Source organism: Triticum dicoccoides, chromosome 6A (assembly GCF_002162155.2).
Source record: "Triticum dicoccoides isolate Atlit2015 ecotype Zavitan chromosome 6A, WEW_v2.0, whole genome shotgun sequence".
Lineage (NCBI taxonomy): Eukaryota > Viridiplantae > Streptophyta > Magnoliopsida > Poales > Poaceae > Triticum > Triticum dicoccoides.
The window spans coordinates 599,168,943-599,178,798 of NC_041390.1; the positions used below are offsets into that span (position 1 = coordinate 599,168,943).

Sequence of the window (9,856 nt, forward strand, 5' to 3'; positions counted from 1 at the left end):
GCCCAGCAGCTCCTGCCACTGACCCGAAGCCGAAGAAGAAGATATGCTGCGCTTTCCCTGACACCAAGAGGTTCAGAGATGAGTGCATCGTCGAGTACGGGGAGTCTGCGTGCACCAAATGGATCGAAGCTCACAGGCAATGCCTCCGTGCCGAGGGGTTCAAGGTCTGATTCTTCTCTACTCCCCTCAGGATGTTGCATTTGCTTTCATGGATTTTGCAGATCATGCTATTTTAGATTCAGTTAGAGTAGTCGCCTTGTTTTGCAATGTTGTTCCTGTACGGTTAGCGAGCTCGATATGGATTTCCATGGGAGATAAATTACTGATAGTGCGACTTTATGGGTCATTTGAGAAATGTTCTTGGTGTTTATTTTGTTGTCCCTCTCTGCTTTGTTTGGCATGGAAGATGCAACATACTCCTATTTGATGTGGAAATTTCATAGTGAAAACTGATAGTAAGACAACATCAAGAATAGAGCCTTCAAGTTTATTTGCTTGTTCCTGCAAATGCCCATGGTTTCCATGGCACAATCACCCTTATTCTCTTCTCATCCTTTTCCCCAGACCAAATCAATCACTCGTCACCTATGAACTACGTACTAGTTATTTTCTACTACTTGCAAGCACTCTACATCACTCTCTCCATCCATCTCACACAGTTTCAACCACCTTTCGCTAGGCATCACGCTGCACATCATCGGTTCATGTTCATGGCAGGCATGAGCCTTCAGGATTTGGGCAATGGCTTCCCAGCCAGGAATGATACGAACATCCTGAACGCCCTCCTTGGCTGGAACAGTGGCACCTCGTGCCCCGCGCCTCTCACCGACGCAAATGTCAGCCCTTCATACACCTCAGACCACCCTCCTACCTGCAAATGCAAAGTGGTTACAGTGCCGCTTTGTTGTATATACTGCAAGTGAAGAGCAGCAATGGCATCATGAGTACCTGACCGGCTGAGTACCATGGGTACCAGCGGATCTTAGTCTTGAGACCAAGGTGGCTGAGTGAAAACCTCGTCGCTGTCACCGGGACAACCGAGTCCGTGTCGCCGCTGCATTCACCATTCAAAATAGGTTACATCCACTGAAACAATTTGTACTGCAGTGAAGGAAAACTTTGCCTGTTTCAGACTCTTGAGCTTACCTGAACACCCATATCCTAATCCCAGCCTTGATCAGCATCCTGTACGTGGGCAGCATCGACAACTCGGAGTCGTTCCATGTCTTGATGAGCACATCACTGTCAATGTCAAAGCACCCCCTGCTTGTTAATCTTCAATTCCATGACCCAGCCATAACAAGAACAGAGAAGAAAGTTTGTCTGAAGCTGAACCTGCAGCCGGTCCATCTGTAGGGGATCCTTGTAATGTTTGCGTGCATGGCCCTCTGCACGTCGAGCCGGTTGTAGTACTTCTCGGCGTAGGTCTCCGTGCAGGGGTCGTAGCTGTTGGACCTCCGGCGGATGAGGGTGTCCTTGAACCTGAGCACTGCACGGCGGTGCCTGCGCGGTGCAGTGGAGTTGCCGGATGCCGCCGACGAATCGGAGGTGGCGTGGCAGGAGGGCGTGTAGATGCTGTACTGGTCGATGTCCCCGAACTCGTGGTTCATGGCGTAGCTCATGGCGCGGTTGCAGGCATTCGAGACGTTGGCGCTGCTGAAGTTGCAGAGCTTGAGGATGGCCCTGTAGGTGCCGTCGGAGATCATGGCGTGCGTCCACCAGTAGGTCACCGTGCCGATGTTGTCGTAGTAGTTGTCGGTCACCGCGTTCCCCACCTGGGTACATCATCACGATCAACAAAAAAATGGAAGATTCAGTGCGATCGATCCACCACTGGTGGAATGCTGTAGGTACTTTTGAGTGAGTGTGGTGCTCACAAGGATTCCCTTTAGGTTGATGAAGGGGTTGGGCGAAGCCTTGTTGTACTCGACGATCTTCCTCGCCAACTGGGGCACGTAGTGGCCTGGAGATAAAAGGAATTGATCCCAAGAGTGAGTGTAAGTACTTTTCAGGTGGGTCATTATTCCTATCATAGTGCTAGTGTGGCAGTTATCATAGAATTTTCCTCCCGGTGCTCTGAAAGCCAGAGAACTACGGAAAGAAGGCTACCCCACTGAGATCACAAGTAACTTACCGGCGTAGCTTTCTCCGGCGATGTAGAAATCCCGGTGCCGGTACTGCGGGAACCGCGACATCCAGCTGATCAAGAACTGCAGCGAGTCTTGAGCTGCATCACAGCATTCCACAGGCACATCAAAATCACTAGTAGGTTTGAACAGTGGAAATTCTACCTGACCCAAACTTGTTATACGATGGAGGATTACCGGTCCTCTCGTCGCCGGAGGTCTTGAGATCGGAGGAGGTGTTGGAGTAGGAGAAGCCGACGCCGGCCGGCGACTCGAGGAAGAGAAGGTTCGCCTCTGCATGCAGCAACAAAATTCAGTTAGTTCAGTCAACAAAATTCAGTCAGTTCAGCGAGTAGCCTGTGCCGAACACATCTGCAGGCATAACAACAGGAGTGGTACCAGTGACTCACCTCTGTTCCACGAGTACTTGTTGAGGTAGAGCCCCGTCCCGTTGGGCTTGATCCGGAACGGGCCGATCTCCTCGGACGCGCCGTAAGCCACGGAGGAGCACCCAGGGCCTGCGAAGCGAAATTATTCAGAGAACCCCACTGGCGGAAGTGCAAAAAACAATAATAATACAGTACTAGGTTTGCACTCCCATTTGAAGATTCATCTTGCGTTGCCATGGAAGTAAGTAAAGGAGGTTCTCATGATGATGCAGCAAGTGAAATGTGCGCGTCAAGTAGGGCCACGCACACTGTGGTTGACAGAGCATGAAGGCAAAAGCTAGGGCCAGACAGACAGACGGCATGGCAGAGATTCAGAGCAGCCCACAATCATGATCGATCGGCGCCGACGGGCGACGGGTGAACGAGCCAAAGTGACACTGGCAGTTCAACACCAGTAATGGTCTAGTGCAGTAGTGCTTACGGTGAACACTTGTCATTTAAAAACTGCATCTACCACGGATAAGATATGCTTCTTCTTCTTCAGACAAGCAAAGCGTATCCTAATCGCAAGGGAGAAGAAAAAGGGGCGCAGCCAGCGGCAGAGGCGTGCACCGGCCGTTTCTGCCTGCCCGCCCCCAATTCCCGAGGCAGCAGGCAGCCGCAGGTCAAAGCAAAACAAACCACGGCCGGCGGCAGCGCATCATCGATCGCCATCGCAGTCTCGCTCCGCGCCAACGCCATGCCATGCGCCTGCGTGCAAGAAGGAAAAGGCCACCGCGCACAGAGTCACCATCTCCATGCACGCGACGCGGATGGATGCAGGCAAGGCAGATGCGCACAGCATGAACACGCAGATCTGCCGGCGCCGACGCAGATCGATCGCAGTGGCCCAACTGCATACTACACAGTGCACAAGCGCAATGACCACACGACGGCACATCCTTGTGCCTTTGTAATGTTTGGTGGTATGCGGCAGTGTGGGGCGGGGGTTTGGGTTTGGTGTGTAGCCCCTGGACGCGCCCGATCCGGCGCGTGAGTGACAATGACCAGAGATGGAGCAAAGGGAATATCAAGGGGGTACACGCTAGTGCCCATCGCCTGTGGCATTAGCAACAAAAGATTACTGCTAGCATGCAGCGAAAAATCACAAGGAAAGGTGGTGGCCTGCCTGCGGCTCGCCGTCGCAGCCTTTTTTTCCTTTGCGGTGGTCACGCACGCACGAACCAAACACATATCTGCCGGCTGGCAGCACGACGCCTACCACAACGTAGCTCATCATTTCGTCCATGGCCCTGGCTGGCCCCCTCCCTGGCTCGCAGCACAAGCACGCAGCGGTCACATACACTCACATGAGGAAGCAGCCAGCCCTGTGGCTAAGATTTCCCGGATCTCCAAGGACGGGGTTCATGCATTCATCAGGCTCCCGCCAGATCGAGCTCTGGACGGCTCTGCGTCGGCGACGGCTGGCCGGCTGGGGCTGGCCACTGCGTCATCGAGGACGACGCCGCGCTGTCGCGCAGGTGTGGTGTAGTGTAGTGTGGTACTCCATTCAGCAGCGCAGGACGGCCGGATCAGGTGCATAGGAATTTGGGGTGGCGCTACATTTGCAAGGCAGAGGCATGCATGCAGGCACGCAGCCGTCTGGAGAGCCATTGGGATTTTGCAGACAGCGGTGGCAGTGTGATTAGGAGAGGCTAAACACCATCTCCTTGCGTCCAGGTGCATAAGACAATTCTCTGCGCTAACATGTGCAGAGAGTGGGTACTTATACTTATGAAAGACTTGTTGTCTATGACTAGTAACTGAACGTGCATGTCATGTGACCTAGATACTCAAGACCACATTCAGAGATGACAGTAACCTAGTACTATCTATCGACCAAGGTGGGCTTATTTATTGCTTCATTCTCTACGGCGAAAACCTCCAAGAATGGAGTTTAATTACAGCCATTGTCAGTCTGCCTGGATTATGTTTCTTCTCTCTCCCCCCCCCATGAAGTTTCATGTCAAAAAAGCTAAGCAAAACGTACGGTAGAACCTTTTTTTTTTGCGAAAAACGTACGATAGAACTTGTCATGCATGTTGCACGGGCAAGGCCAAGCTGGCACTCTGCAGCTGCGATCCATGCTCGTGTTTCAGGCATCCGTCATGTCCTCGCTCGCACATTTACTCCCGCCTGCGCGCGCATTCACTACCACGTACTCCCTCCGTGCCATCCCCATCATACGGATATACAGCCGCCCCAAACTCCCAAAACGAAAAAAATCACCAGTACGTTGTCCTTCACCAAGGAAGGAATGGGCCAAGCTAGCCTGGAATTATGTCAAGTTTCAGTTCGTACACTCGTGGCCGTTGGATCTTGGTTACATTCATCTGTGTGTGTGTGTGTGTGTGTGTGTGTGTGTGTGTGTGTGTGTGTGTGTGTGTGTGTGTGTGTGTGTGTGTGTGCAAGTGTGCATTATGGTTGGACTTGGAGTAGTAATATTGTTTGTTTGAGGGACAGAGGAGAATCATGGGGCTTTCCTTTGGTTACTGTGGCTACCCAGGCGCGTTGGCAACGAGTTTGAACAACTTTGAAGTTCGTGTCCAAAGCCCCGGAAAGTTTCATCCTTTTAAAAACTCCAAAAGGTGGCGAAAGTAAGCGTAGGAGGCTCATCATGATCGGGAGACCGCAGGAACGGTTTCGGTCAACACCATCAGTGAGACTCTGAAGTCTGAACCGACCGTGAGAGTGAGTGAAGAAAGAATTAACTAATCTAAACAAGCACAGAGTGTGATTTCCAGACAAGCATACGAAGAAATTAAGGACTGCACGGTGCTTGCTTTCCTTACCGCCGTTGAGCCAGAGGACGAGGGGCTTCCTGGCCGGGTCGCCGCCGGCGGCTTCGGTGAGCCAGTAGAAGAGCGCGCGGCCGTGGCGCTCGCTCACCGTCACGTACCCGGAGTACTGAGCGAAGGCCACCGCCGGCTGCCCCGGCAGCGCCTCCACCCGGTCCCGCGCCCGCTCCTCCGCGCCAGGGTCGGTGGCGACCAGGCCGGCCGCGCCTCCAGCCGCCAGCCACAGCACCAGGACGCTCGCCACGGCGCCCACAACGCCGCCGCCGCCCGCCCCTCCACACCGGGTCGCCATTGACACGAGGACACCTCTTGTCGGAATGTCGTGGTAGTACCACCGGACGGAGCGCGCACAGCACAACAAGCTGGCCGCGGCCGCGGGGCGCAGTGGTATTTATCGTCGACCAGAGTCGCGCGAGCTCAGCTCTGAGAGAGGTGGCTGGTGGGGGTGGTGGCGCGCATGCAGATGCAATAATGCGGCATCGGATCGGGCGAGAGCGACGGGCGGGCGGGCATGGGCGGCTCTGCGGAGCATTTAAGCCCGGGAGCTCAGCAGCAGCAGCTCGGTGTGAGCGTTCATGGCGTGGGCAGGGGGAGAGGACGGAGGGCAGGTGAGGTGAAGTGAGGGTGAGCTACGCTGCTGCGCTGCGGGCGGTAGCTGAGGGGCGCCTACGCCGCCATTAATACCCCTCCGTCCCGTCGACGACCTTGGGTATGGCTCGGCTGGCCTACGTACGTACGCCGCTTGAGTTGAGACGGGGCACGGTGGGCTGGCTAGAGATTGACCACGGGAGGGCATTAATGCGGTGGCTTGCACACTCCAGCTCAACTGCTCCAGCTACCACTGCGCGCTGCACTGGTGCACTGCGGGCTCTCGGTCGCTTTCCACGGCGCCGGGCGATTCCTCACTGTTGATGAGTGCTTCTTGCATGCTCCATGCGCTATGGAACAGAGCAAAAGCGGCCCGGCTGCAGATGGGATTTACCAGTGGAAAGTTTTTACGAGCTTTCCGCGTGGGACAAGCGAAATAAAAGTCACTGTGTCTGTGTGCTGCAGTGACACACTAACCCTTGTCTTACTAGTAGGACGAGTGCACACAGCATTACGAGTTCCCTTGATGGGTGGTGGGTACGTGGCGTTGGGTGGTTGGCCGGTCAGTAATGCTAGAGCTACAAAAACCTACAAAGGTTTACTTAACCTTTCAACGTAATTTTCTCTCTCCTCTGATTTTAAGTAGGGATGAGCCCCTCACCTCCCTATTGCCAATCACAATACTCCACATTCATTTACACCGCATTTGGATGTCTCCATTGCAGCCCAGGAAATCGAATTGGTAATCATCTAGCCTCGATACAGATGTTTGATAGTACATCGAATTCGTATTGGAAACAGCAGGCCAATTCGGGGTTGTTTTGCCTCCCACGTAAAGCTCCCTCCCACGATTCGAAGGGCTCCCGCTTCGTTTTCCTCTTAATTGCCCATTCCCCGCAAAACTCCCTTCGATCCCAGCGACCAGAAAAGAAAAGAAGAAAAGAAGGGAGAGGAGAGGGGATCTCGGGGTGACCTAGCTACCAGAGCGGCGGTGACGAACCGCGGCGCTCGGCAGCGGCGCAGATCTGTTCATCCCCCGTCTCTCCCTCTCCTTCCCATCCCCTGTCCCGATTGCTTCGTCTCGTACCGCACCCCTTCGCTCCTGGTCTCCGTCTCCAGCGGCGACCGCCATGGAGACTGGTCTCCATCCCCACCCCGGCCGGAAGGTGGGCGAGAGGAAGCCTGGCGGCGTCCACCATCCTGTCCGACGATGGTGGCGACCATCATACCAACCCGTCCCCATCCCCATATGAAGCAAGAAGATAGGGGGACAAGTGCAACGGGTGATAGCCGGCGGTGACCGTGGCAGGTTGCCCATTATCTATACATGGTGAACTATCAAATGGACTGAACTGCAGTTAGTGCAGATAGGTGATTTGAGGGCTTGAATACTTGCTGCCTTTTTTTTACTGAAGCTTAGGTGTACCATGAAATTGAGTCATTATCTTTCATACTGAATGAACATTGCATGTCAAATAGGTGAACTGGTACAGTGCTTGTGTATGACAGTATGAGTAATTTGAGGGATATCAAACTGCATGCTAGCAAAGCTCATGTGTACCTGAAATATTCAGTGATTGCCTTTCTTACTGAATGAAAATTTCATGTTAGATAGGTAAAGTAGTACAGATAGAATATTTTTTATTTTTTACTGCTATATATTAATTTAATTATAGTCACATGTGAGAAGATTTCAGTTTGAATTCATGTAGAACAAGGTACAATCTTCACTGTAATGTAAGCAATTCCAAAGTTTGTCATCCAAACATGATTTGGTATTGGAAGTTCTGAGGCAATTCAATGGCTAATTCAATGAACAACCAAACAGTCGAATTCGTATTCATCCCATTTCAGTTTCCTCACAGAATTGGAATTTAGGCCAATTCAACACGGAACTCTTCAATACAGACATCCAAACAAGCTAACATTTGTAGATGTACCGTTACTCGTTGGCCAGGTGGCCGGTACGTACACAGGACAAATGAAGACAGCAGCGGTACGTACGTGGCAAGCAACATGCTAACATTGACAGCACGAGGACAGCAGGGAAGCGTGTACCAGATGGGTTCGATCAATCGCCTTGGTAAGGAGCAAGCTAGCGCTAGAGTCGTCGAGGTTCTGACTGGGTTGGGTCTCGCCCTGCTCGACCGTATACTGTGTATTATTATTGCACCTGTAAATCAGCCGATCATTGCTTCCGCCGTGCATTGTGCCGACGCATACGGACGGACCGATCGATGAGAACCAAGGAGCCCATACCATGCCATGCCCGCGTACTCCACGTCGTCCCGCTCACATGCATATATTTTGGTCCGTCGAATTTTTTTGGAAGATACCAAAAGGCTCACATGCACGCGGGACGGCGATGGCGATGGCGTGCGTAGCCGGATTTGCAGTGACGACGACACACGGAGGACACGATCGAGCTCCGAGCTCGAATCTTCCCATTCCTGTGACTCCAACCACTGATTTGTCCACACTGCTCGTAGCTAGACAAACACTACGACTCTAACGTCGACCCTGCTCATTATTCAAAAAATCACAACCCGTCAAATTTCTTCGTCAATGGCGCTTTACAGGTAGCGTAGCGGCGGGAGCGCGCAAAGGATCGGGCGGAGGTTTGACACGTACGGCGCGCTGCATGCCTGCGCGCGGGAAATATTTAATTTCGCGTCACGTACGTGCAGCTCAGGGGAATCAGGGGCAGCAGCGGCAGCTAGCCATGATCTGACGCTTTGACAATTTTGACCGCCCGATCGATTAAACAAAGTTTATTTCGTGCGTACCGCGGCCATGAGGGCCCAATAATTTCGGCTGGCCGGATCATTTCGCCTGTCCCCTCGCGAGAGGCAGGCGGGAATGATACCCGTCACGTCTCGCCCTCCGTAAACGTACGAAATCATTTGTTAAGCTCTCACGCTGTACTAACCCATAAATGGCAAGAAAAGCCCCCGTGCTGTACTGGTGTAATTATTTACCATTGCCCCGCATGCATGATTCCTCCTGAAAAGAGAGCACAGTGGTATTGATACTAGTACTATTTTATCTCGCATGATTTCAGCTCAAAAGAGACCATAATTATTGGAGTTGATAACGAATGAGCCGCACTAGCTTTGTAAGAGGATGATGGCCTCCTAGCACTTGGGATTCAGGTCAGGTCCATCTCCTATTGATGAAGTGTTTTCAGCTTCCTTTCCTCTGGCGAAACCCTAGGAGGTAGGGCAGCAGCGCTGATATACCTCCGCTCCCGATAAGATCAGGGGGTCTCTCTTGGAGGGGGCGAGGACATTGCTGTTTCAAATCAGTGTTGGTAGTGTGATGGTTTTAGATTTGGTTTTGGTTCTCCGTTGTCGGTGGTGAACCAGTGATATGGCCGTCTTCATGTAATAGTTCTCCCTTCCTCGTACTCGTTGAGATGATGCTTTTGTAGGCTTGCCTCGTTCACACCGTCTTGTGAAGCAGACGGTGCAAATATGCGTCCAATTTCGACCAACGAAGGCTGAACAGTTTCAATCTCGTAATGGATTATGTGAGAGTTATGTTCTTTGGCTCCGTCTGGCCTCACATGAGATGTTATACATGCCTTTTCTCCGAATGTTTTCTTATCCGCGGAGGTGATTTGTAATCGACAATTTTCGGTCATGGATTCTGCAAGCTCCTGGAAGAAGGCTCGGAGACGTCAAAGAACTTTGCTCACGGCCCGACACCAATTACAGGAGGCAGAAGACTTCTTTACTCCAAATAATTTAAATTTGTTTTCAAATTTTTGTTCTCCCTCGGTTCACTTTTTTTTTTTGCAGGGTACCCTCGGTTCACATTTTTAAGGCTTTATAGACGTTCTAGACATTGTGCAAACACAACTCAGTTTCACTTATCTGAAACAACTTATGAAAGTGAGCGGAGGGAGCGAGTGTTT

General features: G+C 52.2%; 1 protein-coding gene across 1 annotated transcript; it reads right to left on the reverse strand.

Moving 5' to 3' along the window:
* Positions 1 to 456: 456 nt before the first annotated feature.
* On the reverse strand, positions 457 to 6,169 carry LOC119318295 (serine carboxypeptidase 24-like). Its single transcript, XM_037592821.1, has 9 exons — positions 5,347 to 6,169; positions 2,537 to 2,644; positions 2,325 to 2,420; positions 2,135 to 2,227; positions 1,878 to 1,963; positions 1,336 to 1,775; positions 1,147 to 1,242; positions 949 to 1,054; positions 457 to 871 (listed from the first exon to the last, which is right to left on the reverse strand). Exons 1-9 carry the CDS (start codon positions 5,642 to 5,644, stop codon positions 728 to 730), a joined length of 1,467 nt encoding a protein of 488 aa, XP_037448718.1. The 5' UTR covers positions 5,645 to 6,169; the 3' UTR covers positions 457 to 727.
* Positions 6,170 to 9,856: the final 3,687 nt, after the last annotated feature.

Excerpts from the sequence above, each read along its gene's own strand:
- LOC119318295 (XM_037592821.1), bottom strand. The coding sequence starts at position 5,644 with ATGGCGACCCGGTGTGGAGGGGCGGGCGGCGGCGGCGTTGTGGGCGCC. Across the intron at positions 2,228-2,324 it reads CTCCGGCGACGAGAGGACCG|CTCAAGACTCGCTGCAGTTC; the intron begins GTAATCCTCCAT and ends GCTGTGATGCAG. Across the intron at positions 1,776-1,877 it reads TCAACCTAAAGGGAATCCTT|GTGGGGAACGCGGTGACCGA; the intron begins GTGAGCACCACA and ends TGATGTACCCAG.